Source organism: Aulonocara sp. 'chitande type north' Nkhata Bay, linkage group LG6 (genome assembly GCF_057382095.1).
Source record: "Aulonocara sp. 'chitande type north' Nkhata Bay isolate Kocher_YH1m ecotype deep benthic linkage group LG6, A_spYH_male_GT1.1, whole genome shotgun sequence".
Classification (NCBI taxonomy): Eukaryota; Metazoa; Chordata; class Actinopteri; order Cichliformes; family Cichlidae; genus Aulonocara; species Aulonocara sp. 'chitande type north' Nkhata Bay.
Window position 1 is genome coordinate 17,033,838 of NC_141349.1, and position 16,155 is coordinate 17,049,992.

The 16,155-nt window shown below is 40.6% G+C and overlaps 1 protein-coding gene across 10 annotated transcripts in view; it reads right to left on the reverse strand.

Moving 5' to 3' along the window:
- Positions 1–16,155, reverse strand: part of fat1a (FAT atypical cadherin 1a) — a 79,814-nt gene that overhangs the window by 48,807 nt on the left and 14,852 nt on the right. For all 10 annotated transcript variants that reach the window (XR_015129859.1, XR_015129860.1, XR_015129857.1 and 7 more), the window contains exon 3: positions 11,278–11,592. Coding sequence is in view for 5 of the 10 variants with exons in the window: in XM_086295291.1 (XP_086151417.1) it covers positions 11,278–11,592 (315 nt within the window). In the remaining 5 variants the exon portion in view is untranslated. The remainder of the gene's footprint in view (positions 1–11,277; positions 11,593–16,155) is intronic.

Below are 16,155 nucleotides of genomic sequence, written 5' to 3' on the forward strand. Positions count from 1 at the left end.
CTAGCACTGACAAAACAAATTAAGTTTGGTAAATTTATATGAGCTGCTGGGATTACTCTTGCATGACTTCTGCAAAAGAGCACAGAATCAGCATGGGTTAGATGGGTTTGCATGCTGTAAGATTATTATCATCAAAGCAGGCCACGCTGACTAATTATTCATGTGCTTCGGCGAGGCCGGAGATGATGGATGGTAATGTTTTTAAGCTCCCCTGCGTGCTTGAGTTAGGTAACTACTCTCTCTAAGTATGTATTGTACCGCTGAATACAGATGGCATCATTAACCACATTACGTCTGGATGTGTAAGTTATAATTTCTCTGCAAATCAGCTGCCTGATCGAACCAGAGCAAGGTATCAAAAAAATCCAGCCTGTGATGTAAACGTATGTGTCGGTGCCGCAACAAACAAAGCAAAACCAAATACAATGAAAAGAACAAGGACCTGGCCTTCATCCCAATCCCGCTCCGAGTTTCAGTCCTGCTTTGTAGAGACCGTCCAGAGCTACCGTCTCACAAACATTGACTCAGCAGCAGCGGGCACACAAGATGATAACTTAATGACACAAATTTAGCACCGTTGCTGGTTTCCTTTTTTGTACGAGCGCATTTTCAAAAATGGTGCATATTTTTGTTCTATTATAATCCCTTCCTTTTTTTTCCGGCAGCACTGCCAAATCTGCTTTGAAAAAATAAGAGGGGATGGAAGTTTTGTTTAAAAAATGAGCTAAAATGGTTCACGTGGTAAAGACTCTGTCGACCTCAACATAAAACAAAGAACTTATATGATCTGTAATGTCAATCTTTTCTGAACTAAGCTGGAACTGCAGGGTGACACATTCAGTAGCAGGTTGCATTGAAAAAGCCTTTTCACACAGTAAACAAATCCCCTTAATCATTTAGTATGACCTCGTGCCCTTTTACAAAGATTTTCTGGTGCGTAGGATTTTACCTAATGATTATTTTTATTAACATTCAATCTTTTTTCAGTTAATTGATTAAATGCTCGTGTTTTTCAGACCTCAGTGTGAGCCACAAATTCAAAGTCATTCAATTTAGTGTCAACAAAAGGCAAATCAGAAAACTGTCACATTGAAAAGATGCTTTTACATTTTTTTTCTTCAGTAAAATGACTTTAAAGAAACTATTTGCTCTCAAAGCAGATGCTTTACTTTTAATGCTAATGGAGTAATCAGTGAATTCAGCTCTCCAATACAAAGGCGGTTTCAGGGCAATGCATCTTAATGAAAGTGTTTAAACTACAAGCTCATCTCGAGTTTCCTGAGCTGTCAATACTTGGTCTTAAATGTAACAGATTTCTGTGTGTGAGGGTGTTTGGTTTTCCTGATCGATCACAGTGGACTAGCTATATCTAACTTTAAGTCGATAATGTGTAGCCATGCAGAGGAGCTGGCGAAGCAGGGTTTAAGAGCAAAGCAAAGCACAAAAACCAAACTACAGTGCCGTTGGTGCATACAGTCAGCATTGTTTCTTTTACTTTGTCTTCTTCTATTGTATTACTCCTCCTTAGTTCTAGCACACAGCTTGAAAACAGCTCAACAACAATGCTAGCCCCGCCCGGGAAGCTAAATGGCTAATTGTTCATCCTTCCACGGTTCACTGGACCAGTTTAGAAACCACTTTCCCGTGTCACAATACCAGACAAATCTGGTAAATCAATGAAGTGGACAGACTTGAAGCTTTGGGTTAAGCCAAAAACTTCAGGTCTTTCTCAAATGTTTAAGGTCTAAGTATTTTAGAATTTTGATGGAGCGTGAAACCAGCGCTCTTTCTGAGGTCTGAGAGTGGAATCAAACATTAAATGTGAAAAATATGTAGCATCTGGTGCGGACGAGAAAAGCTGTTTGATGCAAGTTGTGTTGTGGTTTAAAAAGCTTTTGTTTGCTTCTGTTCCATTTATGTCTGACATGCTGCCAGCGTGCCGGCAGATCTCTGACCGAGGGACTTGCCGCCCACTCTAATACTCTGCTGCTGATATCACTTGCAGAAAATAATTCTTTGAATGTTCAGTAAATCTCAACCTGTTTGCCAGGAGTGGTCCCTGTATGCAGGCCTTACCTCCACAAACCTCCACTCTGTCACTACTTAAATGTTAAAGAACTGTAAAATGGTTAGTTAGTAAGCCAGAGCTGACCAACGACGTCTGCACGTTCAACCCGCAGCCTTTGTCACAACACACACACACTCTCATACACACTTACACACAGAAAAGCCATCCTCAGGCGTGGGCTGAGCTGGGCCGACAGTAATTATAGCCATGCTGTTTTGAGAGGGGTAGAAAAACAACAGAAAGGCAGCAGTGGCACTCTCAACCATGGCCTTGAGCTCTACAACCACTGCTCCAAAATGGTGGCCTGAAGGGAGTAAAGGAGTCCAGGGCATTGTTAGGGTGGTTAATTGCTGTTGAGATTAGCAGTCTTGAGAGTGACACACATATTTATGTGACATCCATTTAGCCGTGACTCCAGACAATCAGGAATGTGCTGGGTGTCTGCAGTGGCTGGAGACATTTAGTATCGCTGATGAACTGACGCTGAGCTCTGGCCGAAAGAGAAAAAAAAGAGCTAGCCAAGGATAAAAAAGGGTAAGAGCGTAATATGACACCGCCATGTCACAAATGCCTAGAAGTTCTATTAATAAACTTTTTGTTGTTATGATTTTGGTCTCCTTTTGTTTGTCGATGTCTGACTGACAGTGTGCCAATGAGGCATGCACGCCCCTGCTGCCATTACTAATTTCGTTTGTGCACATAAGGCATGTAGCACATTATTGTTTCCCTTACCATCACAGTGGCTGCCTCCCTAACGAGACCCTCATCTTTCCAACAAAGCAAAGGGGAAAAAACTAATTTTAAAAACAAAACATTGTGTGCTTTTTGCCTAATTTATGCTCACTTATTTCATTTTAGCTCACTGTTGGTGTGTGTACCGTGTTTTTCTTTCATTTAGGGTTGCACTAGTTTCTCTTGCGTGACAGAAATACACTCCAGAAGTTGTTGTTAAGAAGATTGATCTGGTACACTGATACTAAAAACCAAAACCAGACGGTGAGTTTATAAAGGAAGGTTACATCAAAACAGGAACTCCTTGTTCACTTTTAATAGAAAAGTCTGGAAAATGCTGCCGAATAAGATATCTTGAAAAGTCTCTTCTCGAGGCATGCTCCTTAAAAGCAGCTATAGTTCAACAAATCTCCTCACCAGATAGAATTTAACAAATACAACCAAGAGAAGCCACGTAAGCTAATGAAAGCACACTGACACAAACATAAGAGCTTTGTTTAATTTAGTCAAATTGATTAAGAGGGTGTGGATTGCGATTTCTCAGCACCTTTTAGCAGCAGGGCGTAGTTCTAATCTGAAAACATATTGTGTAAAATTTGGCGGTTAAGGTTTCCAAATTTTTGTCAAGGATGCAACAGAGAAACTAAGACAGGTCAATTGTGAAATGTATAGACATAATCAATGTTCAGGCTAATAAGAATTAGATCTGCAAGGCAGAACACATACAGGTAACCGCTCGGGCCGGTAGCCACCAATCACAATGACTTAACCTGTAAAGCAAACTGGCTGAGGTAAACCTCACCGGCAAATATTTTTTCCCTGCCTTTGGAGGAATGCTTTTAAGTAAAGGAAGCATCTGAGGTTGCTGTCATGAAAAGATTCTTAAGACTGTTTTCGGCATAGAAAACACAGGTCACAGGAGGAAAGAGGACGGCAGCAGGATAAAGGTGATGCTAGCAGTACAGGACTTAACAGCTCGACCATTTTATTCACATTTACGACCAAACAACAGACACACGCACACTGTGTTCAGCAGAACATGTTCGAATATAAAGTATAGCCAGATTCAGCCTGACCAGGTTCAGTTTTTCTGAACAAAAACACTGATAACACACCAACAGTGAAGATGATGCTGGTACAGTTTAACATCACAGCTGAGATAGTGAATGCATGTAGGGAGAAAGTAAAGCAGTCCTATATCACATCACCTTATGACAGGACAGGAGCTTCCCGAGGTAACACATGTCTAAGCTTTTTACAAGTTTACTTCCACATCTATACAGTTAACTTAAGAAATATGTGATATAAATGAAGCAAACTCAACAAACCAAAACAATGCACATTAAGCTGACTGTGCGACTGTAATGTCAGGAATAGCATTTTATCTACTCAGCTGCCTTCTGCAAACCCAAATCACTCAAAGATTAAATCAAAGATATCACCTGATCTGTGTTAATGACACGGGTGGTTGTCATAGTTAGTGTGCTTCATTTTACAGCGACATGTTTTTTTTCCCTTGCATTTAGGTCATGGGGTTGCTCATCTGGCATTCATTAGTTTGTTTATTCACTTTGCACCGAGTCAATCGCAGTTCTCTTCGGGTGTTTTCATCCATCCATTCCTGCTCTACTTTCACAAAAATTTCCATACAAAGTCAATTTTCTTCCAATTTCATTTTCAAATCTGTTTTCTCTGAAAATCCAAGGTTATGGCATTTGATACTATTTGCAAAAAAAAAAGACAATGACTTTCACAGTGAGAACAGAGATATACCACAAAGGTTCCAGATTGGATTTATTTTAAATATCTAAATCTTAGCTCACCAAAACACTTTAGGTGGAAAATCTCCTTTTTCACGATTTGTTTCTCATATTGTCCTTTGAAAGCAGTGACAATTGTTTGACCTCGAATCGCAGGAAATAATCAGGAAGTTGTTGGAAGTAACCACTTCCTATCTCACTTCCCCTGATAGTGGTTGGGCCTTTGGTAAACCACAGAATAGAATAGAATAGAAAAAAATGGAATAGAATAGAATAGAATAGAAAAGAATAGAATAGCCTTTATTATCATTGTACAGAGTACAACGAAATTGGAGTGCCACTCCCTTGGTGCAAGATAAATAATAAATATAAATGTAAAATATAAAAAGTACAATAGATAACATCATGTGTGTTTTCTCTTCTCATCCCAGGCGTTATTGAAAGTTGACATGAGTGGCACAAAAAGTGAGTGATACACAGCAGCAAATCTCAGCGACTGTTTCCCTGACCTTTAAGTTCATCCCCTGGGTCCATGGCATCCAAGCTTGCCAAAGCATCACCTATAGTATATCTTTCAGTTGTTAGCAATGAGCTTCTAGCTTCAGAAGAAGAAAAGGGCTGGAACTGTTCAATACAATTTCAATAATGAGAATTCACCTGGGCGTATCGCTCTTCATTGGGGTTTAACAACTGGGATGAAGGGTAAAAACAGTCATGCATAGGTAGCCATATTATATTAGCTGTCAGTCAGCTGTTGCTTCCACCGTCTGGTGGCAAATTTTGTTAAGCCTCAATTCTACTTTCTGCATCCACGAGTCCACTCAGGTCCAAGTGATGTGAATTTCATCATCAGACGGTGAGTGCAGGGGTTCATGTGTACATCCATGTGCCTGCCTGTTTTTTGTGACTGTGCAGACTTGTCCATGGAGAATTTACATAACAATGCACCAACTATGCATGTGCCCCAGGCAGCAGACTTCAAGCGGACTTCAAAGAATTACAACAGGAATCGCTATTTGGCCAGCGGGTCTCCAGCTGTCCGTGTCCGCAACGGAGTATAATCAAGGCATAAGATGCCATTATCATAGATTGAAGTTTAAGCGTGATGACCATAAATCTCATATATATTAATTTTTTGACTTCAAATGATTATGAAAACAAAATCATAAGGTTAAAACTTTTTCCCTTCATTTTCACTACAAAGCTCTCTGTTTTTCATGTGTCATAAATCTCGTTCATTTCTTTACACCAGTGTACTTTCTTTAAAGGTTTCAACTTGTTTAGTGCAGCTGATAACTCAAAGGCAGTCTTTGGTCAACAAGAGCAGTAAAACTCACAAAGCTTCTGTCGGTCACCCCGTGGAAGGATTTTTAAGGGCTGCCTGCAAGCTGCCTTTTTCTCCAGCGCGCTCTTTCATGCGGTCAGCTTTTTGCAGCGCGTGATCTCTGGCTGCTGGCTTCAGCTCTCTGTCACACTCCCTGTGCCTACCAAGCAGGCCTCCCAAAGGCATGTGAGAGTCCTGCTCCCCGGGACTCTCTTCTCACCCGTCTGCACTCACACACTTAGTTTGAGGCTAAAACTCCTATGTCCCACACACCCCTCACCTCTTAATCGCATTTATTTTTCGGCTCCCAGTCAGAAAATCTTTGTGTTAACTAATCGAAATTACAACATTAACCAGAAATATCAAGATAGCAGCCTTTCTATCTGTTAGCACACACCGATAATAATCTACTCTAAAATGTCGATGACAACACTAGGGCAATTAAGGACGTGTTAGAAAGTACCAAGGCTACACAAAGAAAGGCTGCATGGGTACAACAGGAAGTGGAGTAATGAGCATTCAGCAAGATAAGATGGCTATCATAGCAATCTTTACTCCGGCACTCTTTCCTCTGCTTAGACATGTAAATCTTCCTGTGTGTGTGTTTATGAGCATGCAGTGTGTGTTCTGACTACAAGTTCTGCTTGGCTGCCCTTTTCTAACAAATGCATGTTCTGGCATAAGACCCTCGTTCAAAGTCCACTAAGTCAGAGCACAGCAGCAGCATTTCAGAGAAGAGAGAGAGTGATTCACCAGGTAATGAACGCTGCTTACTCTCCCACAGAATAGGTGGGCAACTCGTGTCAACAACCTCTGATGAACTAGCTCACAGTACTGACAAATCCTTTGAGCAGAGAAAATAAAAGTAGACAGCAAGTGGGCTGGCTGTCTCAAGTGCAGTATACGTAGACAAACTATCACGATGCTAGATGTACAACCACGTAATAAACAGCTTGACTGTGTAATACAACCAAGTGGAATTCTACACAAACAACATGTGTGCGCACACGTATGTGTCTCACGTTCTGCTGTCATCTGCGCACTCCAAGCCCACAGTCTTCATCCTGGAAATTCAATTCTTCTTAGCTGCCAAATAAAGCCTGGAGAGCCTGGAACAACTGTGGTCATGTCCGTGGGAGGGATGAGATCTGTGCCACCACACAACTGAGCGCTGGTTCGTCTTTTCAATATTTTAGACCCGCACAGCATTATTTAAATTCACTGATCTCATACTGATTTAGACATAGACAGAAGACATAATTCACAACCAGTTGACTGACACAATTTTCTCCCCATGCAGATCTGCCTCGTTTCTGCTTTCTCTCTTTTTCAATCCTTTCAAAAGTGAGCCTGTGTCAGGCGGTTAAGTTCTTAGCTTTCAGATGTTGGGACTGCAATACTGTCTGCTATAGAGAAGAGCTGGCCTTGCACTTTAATGACAAACTAAAGTCAGGGATTGTCCAAAACAGCAGGACTTGTTTACTTGGCAGAAATAAAGTAGACCTAAGCCTTTCATCCTGAGCTTTGCTGAGCCAGTGTGGGTCTGTGTGAAAAAAGGACAACCAACGCCATACAAGGCGTCAAGTGAGGCCATCATATTTGCTTGAATCCGACAGGGCTGCTTGGAAGCAGCGTAAGGCCTAGCCCATGATAGAAGGCTAGATAGTTAGCTTGGAACACATGCCTATGAAGTTTGGAAACCCACACAAAAAACACAGGCCTTAACGTCTTTTCCTTTCTCCCTCCCCTTTGTAGAGCTTTGTAGATGTGCCAAGACAGGGCCTATGCTTCCAATGCAAGTTTAGAACATGTAATTACAGAGACGTGCATGCATAAATTTAAACATTTTCAAAAACCTGTAATATGCGGTTAGAATGTCATACTGAGTTGATAATATAGAGCGATATCAGGCTATTTTGGATCTTTGTTTAATACCACAGGCATAAATAAATAAAACAGCTCCAGGTTTTCTACAAAGAATGCCCGGTTATTCTAGTCTTTCACTTAAAATTGCACTCTATATGAGTCAAGTCATTTTCACACATGCACTACAGCTCTGAGCTTTTCTGACATTACTTGGAGCAGTTGCAAGTGAGAATGCAAATGTCCAAATCAGTTAAACCGGACAAAGAAAGGACCTCACATCACAAGCTCCCTAGTGCAATGTCTGGATAATGTATAAATGTATAAATAGTGCAGGTAATTCTCGGGAGAATTCATGGCAACTGAGTGTGCATCACGTGTCCTGCCTCTTGCAGACTCTGACCGGGTGCCACCTCAGCCTAAACCACGGAGGATTTCTAGTAGCAAGAGCACGCCTGATGCAGACAGCCTCCTGTTTCTACATGTGAGAACAAGCAACTCTGAACAATGTCACAAAAATCCGATTCATGTGGGAAAACGGCTTTCCTCTCTAGTACTCAGCTATACTGGGCTCCCTGTTTTCTCATGTTCTCACTGCCCACCTACCGCGCCACTTCCACTGAGTGCTGCCATCTTCAAATACAGAGAGGACGAAGTAAATCAGAGACACAGAGCAGTGATTCAAGGTTTTCCGTGTCCAAACCACTCTGTGTTGAACCTGACGCACAGAGCTCTGGTGTCCCACTGATAAAAGTTTTAACATGCTTTGATATGCATGAACGGGTCTCTTCCTTTTGCTTCAGTGTAACCATTTTTTTCTTCTTCAGGAGCTCTTTTGACAGTCACAAGAACGAACCACAAAATGATACTGCAAATTATACTGTAAAAAACGTTGTGTCCACAGTAGGGCTGCCACGATTTGTCGACTAGTCACGATTACGTCGACTATCAAAATCGTCGACGACTGATTTAATAGTCGACGCGTCGTTTGAAGCTTTGTAAGATCACAAAAGACGCAGGAATAAGTAGCAGGATTTAAGAGTGTAATAACGGACTGAAACAGAAGATGGCAGCATTGCATGTACAAGGATGTCAGCTACCGCTAAACCCCGAAGAAGAAGAAGAAGAAGAAGGAGCAGCTGTGTCCCAGAATTCATAGCGCGGCCCAGCGCAGTTTCCAACAATGGCGGCAGCTAGTTAGTTTTAATGTTACTCTTATTATTCTTTCTGGGTCACAAATTAAACGTTTAACATATTTTCAGGCGAGAATGTAGCTGTGTAAACCTCAAATATCTGCTCAGTTTATCAGGACACCACATATTTTCAAAAGCGCTCCGACGTTTTCGGAGACATCTGTTACCCACTAGCTCGTTAGCGAGCCGGGGGCTAGGCTCACTAGCGCCGTGAGAACACCGGACTCCCCGCAAATCGTTTTCAAACCCACCGCCGTCTTTCGCTACTCAGGTTAAATATATATGAGTCACTTAGATAACTTAAAATGTTATTGTTTGGCTTTTTTTTTTTGTATTTTATTTGTTCCTGAGTAAATCGGTTTGGCTGAGATTAAAGTTATAGTTTTTACACAGCTGAATAAACGTCAAGCAGACAGCTGATTATCAGAAGTGTGAGATGCTCCAGAATATACTCCAGTGTCCTGTTATATTTTAGATAGCAAGGAGTTTATTAAACTTCACCGAAACAATCTGCAAATTTCATTAAAATTGAATAAACTATCATCTTGTCTTTATTTTTAGTTAGCACCTTAAAAGCTTAAAGCTGTAAGCTAATGATAGTTATATAAGAGCAGATGCTGCTGGTGCAATAAGCTGTAGTTTTACGTCTAATGGATGATGATCTGATTAGTCGACTAATCGCAAAAATAATCGGTGACTAGTCGACTATCAAAATAATCGTTTGTGGCAGCCCTAGTCCACAGTGGATTTGGCCATAAGCTTCATAAACACGCTGTAATCCTCGGAGCAGGAAATATTTAGTTCAGATATGTGGGCTAAGAACACTTTTTTCAACTGCTAAATAAGTGATGCACTGCAAGTTTTACCATGAGCATTTATACAAATCCAGAAACCAAAATATATCGAAGCTTGAATCAAGAAAGGTCATCTTCAGTGAGGAAGAAATAAATAAATAAAACATGCTGCCTTGTTAAAATATATCAAAGGCATAACAGATTTTAAAAAAAAATTCTCTACTGTCTAAAATCTACTATAAAAACAGTGTTAGACTTTGTTGCAAGATAAATATTCAGCCTCCCAGCACTTCTATTTCACCGTCCCAGACTTTTTATCAGCGGGTGTAAGCTGATTTCTGTCATGCATGCAGACAAAACACTGACCATATGTTCGTAAGTTATCCTTTTGTTGCATCATTTATTTTTTCATTCTCTTCCTGTGCAGCGGGGAGTGCCCGGCATATTGCTGTGAGGCTTGTTTGGGAGGCACGCTACATGATGAATCCTTATTTGGTCAGAAAACTCACATTGCCACTTCCAACAAAAATACCTCCAGTTTGTTGATGTGGCTACCTTGGGAAACAAGACCACACACGTCAGTGAGGACAAACTGGAGCAACTGCTGCCCTATCCGTTCCTCTTTCAGTCTAATGATCATTAGCATGCAATGATCAATAGCACACTTGTGTGCAGACTAAGCAAGAAAGAAAAAGCATTTTCTCCAAGACATCCAGAAGTAACCATCCCATTACTAAAACTTTACACTGATGTCAGTTGATTAATTTGACATTTTTTAAAGGCAGCATCAACATATTAGCACAAACCTAGATCGCACTTTCTGAGTGTTTGAATTCAGAGTCTGATTAATATCAATAAAAATGCAGATTTAGAGAAGAGCCCTGTCTGTACATGAGCTTCACTTTGCACCTATTACAAGTATATTTTGTGCTATTCAACTAAACATAGCCTGCTCGGGCAACTTTAAAAGAGCCCAATGAAATATTAATCATCACACCATTTCCAGAGTGCCATATGAGTACACACTTTAGAGTGTTAGAGTGGAAAAACCCCAGTAGGCTCAACCCACTCCTGTTCTGGGTGAGTGTGTTCACACTGCTCTTCCTTTTCACAAGAAAGGAAACAGGACACCTCAAAGAAGCTCGCCACCTTGTCGGCAGTACACCACAGTATGTCTCAAAATCAAAGGATAAGTTAATACTTTGTGTTTGCTACATTTATAGTTGGCCTTTAAAGCAGACGTGTTTAGATGAGGAAAATGCACGTGGCGTTTTAGGCTATTTCCTGTTCATCACTTATCATTCAGGGTCTCCACCGTTTACAGGAAAATCATCTCACTGTAATCCAGGTAAGACAGTGCTGCTGTCTATATTTTTTACCCTATGAGCTGATGCGCTTGTAGTAGTCTGCTAGCAGCTGTAATTCAGGGTTATAATTTGTTCTGAAACACAATATAAGCTCATGACTCAACAGCAGGGATCTCCTGCTCTAATAATGCAATCTGTAGTGGCTCGAATTTCTATCCCAGCAAAAGCAATCTTACCTGTCTTGGTGTTAATAGCAAAGAAACCCTGGGGATTCCCGCTGGTGATCTTGTAGGTGAGTTTATCGCTGGCTTTGGCGTCCGGATCGACTGCATTGATCTGGATGATTGACACATCTTTAGCGGAGTTCTCCATAACAGAGGGGTAGTAGACAGGCTCAGAGGTTTGAGGTGCGTTGTCGTTGACATCCTGCACCTCAATGTAGATCTCCACAAAAGCAGAGAGGGGCACCACACCGCGATCCATCGCGTAGACTGTTAACCAGTAGTGCGATGTTGTCTCACGATCCAGCAGTTCCTGCGTTCGGATAATACCTGCAAAAATAAAAAGACGGAAACTGGTAAGTCTTCATTATGTTGCAGAACATTTTTATATGCAACACATGACCCTGAATCTCACATTGCTGTCGGCGCTATCAGTGATCTCTGAAAGCGATTTGGGGTGATGAACAGAACAGGAGCGTAAACACCAGCTGCCCCTGAACAGCCAAATGTAAGGGCTGATTGAAAGGACTCTGCCTGACACATGTCAGGATGGCATATTTACAACAGTCAGCGCTCTCCTGTTTACATTTCATTGCCATGTGGAGGCTGTAACCTTCAGCTGAGCAAACACAAAAGAGCTTTGAGACATGTATGAGTTATACATGTTTACAACTGTTAATTGAAGAATGGCAGATCGACAGATTCTGCACTGTGAAAACGCTAACAGTGTATATGCTATGTAGCTAGTTTCGTGACACTGGTTTCATAAACAGTGCATCTCTTATGTTTTGAACAATGAACTGCTTGACTCAATAAATCCTCATGTGTTTTAATATGTTAACATGCCTGAAACAGAGTGGCAGTGTGAAAGTTCTTGCTGAAAATGCTAGCAGCAACATTTAAATGAGTGAATATACTTCAGAGCTTTTCATCCCCATCTGACTTCACAAGTTCTCAGTATGTACCGTAACAAAGGATAAGTTATTGTGTGAGCCTTTCAGTATGGGCAGGTGTCTCAGTTTGGGGGAGAGGACATGTGCTTGTGACTAAGTGTTAGTTTACTGGTGAAAAGAAATACAGATTATGGACCCTGTTTCCACCTGGCATTAACATATGTCCTGGGTTATCTCAAGTAGTTAGCTGTAAATATGTCAACTCCTTGTGAGATCTGACTTCCTAGGATTATACGCAATTAAACACGTAGCCCACATTATTTCTGTTTGCCAGCCCCATATGCCAGAGGCCCACATAGCTGAGCAGGCTAACAGAACTGACCTGTTTTCCACAATAACCTCAAATTTAAATCTACACCGACTCATTCTGTTCATATAATTCTCACGAACTGAACAAAATAAAACACACAGGTAGTCTACAGTCATTTAAAAGTGCTTTAAAATGACTTGTGCAATTAATACAATGAATGGTATCCAACTTTTTTTTGCCAGCGGTGGGCACATCAGGGTAGCGAGGTGAGTAGGTGGTCCTAAGTGTGACCCAGGACACATAATGCCCCTGGAAGAATGCAGCCAAGCGTGGCCAATAGCACCTCCGAAAGTGGCCTCAGAGACTGGATCTAAATGCATCTTTGACAACACCTGCTTAATACACCAACATATGACCGGACTCTCGAGTGCAACATGACCGCATTTACAAATAACGATTGTGTAACTAATTTTTCCATTTTCTTACTGCTTTTGCTTTCAATTTATTTTCCATTAGTTTTCACCATTAGTTTTTTGTAATGCAGTTCTTTGTGAGCATAATGCATCTTTTTAGATTACTCGCTTATAATCAAACAAATCACTTTACTCCAAACATTGTGAATTCCATTTAATAGCAGACACTTTGGTTAGTCACACAATGTAAATGCATCCTGAGGCTACATTGTGATATTTTTTCACCTTTCTGTTCCTTCATCAACATCAAACATTCTTAAGAACCGTAAATCCAAAACAAAGAGCACAGGGAATGAATCACTGCCTGCCAATAATGTTGCAACAGTAAATTATCTGGATATCTTGCACATGTGAACTCCCATTATTATCAACAAGCACCATATTTGAAGGGCAAAAGAATACCAGAATGTTTTTCAAACAATGGAAACCTTTATACCAGCAGCTATTTAAGTCTCTGTATTATTTGCAATAACCTTGATAACGTCAATGAGGATTTATCGTTCTTCTCTGATTCAGTTATATGAAGCTAATAAAAGTGAATCATGGCTGTATCATTATCAGGTTGGTTACTCATTTTGGACTACACTTCCTGGTGGTCCCGATAAGAAGCCTCCATATAATCATAAATGCAAATTTCAAAGGTTCAAACGGTTTGGTCATTGCCGGATGCCCATCAAGATGTTGAGGCCAGAGCCTTGATCATTAATCCCCTCCCACATCTCACTAACACCACACTAATGTTGCTTTCTACTGAAAGCCTTCAATGTACACATTATAACTTAAAGTAAACATCACCCAGCGCTATGAAGTAGTTTAAATAGGCTCTCTCTGTGCTGCTGTTGCCTTTCTTCACACACAATGTGCTGGTGAAGTAAGTGTTACTGAGAGCAGACATATTTCTTACCTTGGGTAATATAAGATACCTCCAAATAGAGATAATACCCAAAATGACTTGTCACAAAAACTCTCAAATTTACCATGGGCGGGGAGTTTGGGGGTGTACAGCTAATTTATTCTCACGCCCCGCTTTACTTTAGCTTCCCTGCCTTTTCCTTCTGGGATCCTCTCTTGTCATTAGTCATCATTACAGCTCTCTCAGCTTAAGGCTTGTAATAAGAAGGGGTATTCAGGCAAGGGAAAATAGGTAGCTCCCAAAGCTGAGAATCCAGGCAAAGACAACTTTGGGCAGCAAATCTAGAATGCAAAGTAGATGAGCCCATTGTAGCATATATAATGACTTAAAGCTGACAACACAGAGGAGGGAAACTTTTTGAAAAATTAAACAATACCCTAAAAACAGATGTAAAATGATTATAATAAATTAGTACATAATTTATTAAAATACCATGAATGACTAATTTATAAGAGCACTAAAGCTCAGAAATGTCAATGCACCGCTACTTGAAGAAAACATGCAGGAAATTGCAAATGTTTGCCATAAATAAGAAATGCGAACACTTATGTGAGGCATCCTGAGCAGAAACGCCAAAGCATAGTGGGATGCATGCTTTAGACATCTGCTAAGGACAGTAATAGAAAGGAAAACATTACAAAGCAAATGTTAAAGAGTAAAATGAAAAAGAGGTTGGTGTGAGGAGAGGAGGTGTGGCAGAGGAAAGGTCATGTTTGCACATGCACATGAACATCAAAAGACAAAGCAGCAGAGAAAAGAACAGACAATTGGGAAAGTATGAGCCATCTTTTGTACTTGAGCCAAAGAGATGCCCATGGGTGATTGCCTATCTATACAAGTGGCAGACAAAAAAGTAACAGAGCAATTCCACTTTCACCCGGGTCATACATTTTGCTCCCAGATCTTCACCTTGTAGTTACCAACAAAAACACACTCTAACATCATATTTAAAAGATAAACAAACTTTAAAGAGGATCCTGCAAGGGTTAGAGGCCACACTTTTACAGTTACTGCAACAGTAAACAGTTTTTCTTCGTATTTATTTAAAAAGAAAACTGACTAGGCTTGACCTTTAATTTCTGAAACAGCAGATAAAGAAAGTTCTCTGCTATGGCCTTGGGTGAAAAGCTTCAAACAAAGCACATGAAAAATGAATCTGAAGAATTTAGTCGCCACACCCATTCCATATACCTGACATACCCAGTAAGGCAGAAGTAAAACCTGCCCTTGGGCCACAAGAAAGAAAACAGACTGTGCAACAGCCTCTGCCAGATTTGCTTTCCGCTTTTTTTCCCCTTGCTCTTTTCTCTTCCCTCTGGCTTTGTTCTTCAAAGCTATCTGAGCACAGTGGCAGTGTGGTCGAGTGTTGAGACAGCCAAAAGACTTTCAGCTATCGAGACCAGCGGGTATTTTGTGTATCGAAATCACTGCTAAATCAACATCCTGTGCAGATACCCGATGAATCTATTCAATAAGAATTCTCTGAAAAGACAGAGTTAGCCACTGAATGAAGAGGGGAGTAATCTGCTTTGGAAAAGCTGTTGGAAACTGCTGATTTCTTCGCACATGTTTGACCTGACTCTTGTAGTTTGCATTTGACCATCAACGACCTGAAATGTTTGTTGTGAACAGCAAACAGGAACCACTTCCTCGTTTATTCTGCAGCTGAAAAGTCGGGGTTTGCTTTGAACTAGATACATTAATTTGTCTCACCTCTACCCCACATTCCTCAGCCTTCTCAGGCCTTGAGCTCCCAAGCTTACATAAACTTTCACAGTGCCCCCTACCCCCACCATCCCTTCTCTTTCCACAGTCCTGGCAAAATGCTTCAAATTCCACTACCTCCTTGTTGGGTCTAGAGTAATAAAAGAGTCCCAAACTAAGCTTTCTCTTGATATCAGATCATCCCAAAGTTCCCAGACATCTGTAGTCAAGATCTGTTTTAAGGATGCTAAGCCTTAATGCTAAAAATGCCTGAAATATGAAAAACGTCAAAGTTCTGTAAGTCAGAGTTTAGTTTGACTTATAGTTCATAGTTGTGGTTTACTAAAATTACCTATTCTATTATTACTGCATAGTAAGATGTAACCTATTACCTACTAAACTATTTTATCACAATTTTATCATGTATACTATAATAATACTAACTTTTCTTGCAGTTCATAGTTAAATTCAATAAGAAATAAGCGACTGTGGTTAAAACTTTGACATGCTAATCTTTCCAATAATTGCACACATAAAATACATTTACATAACATTGTTATAAGCAGACATGACTCACAAAGATTCTCAGTCATCATAATT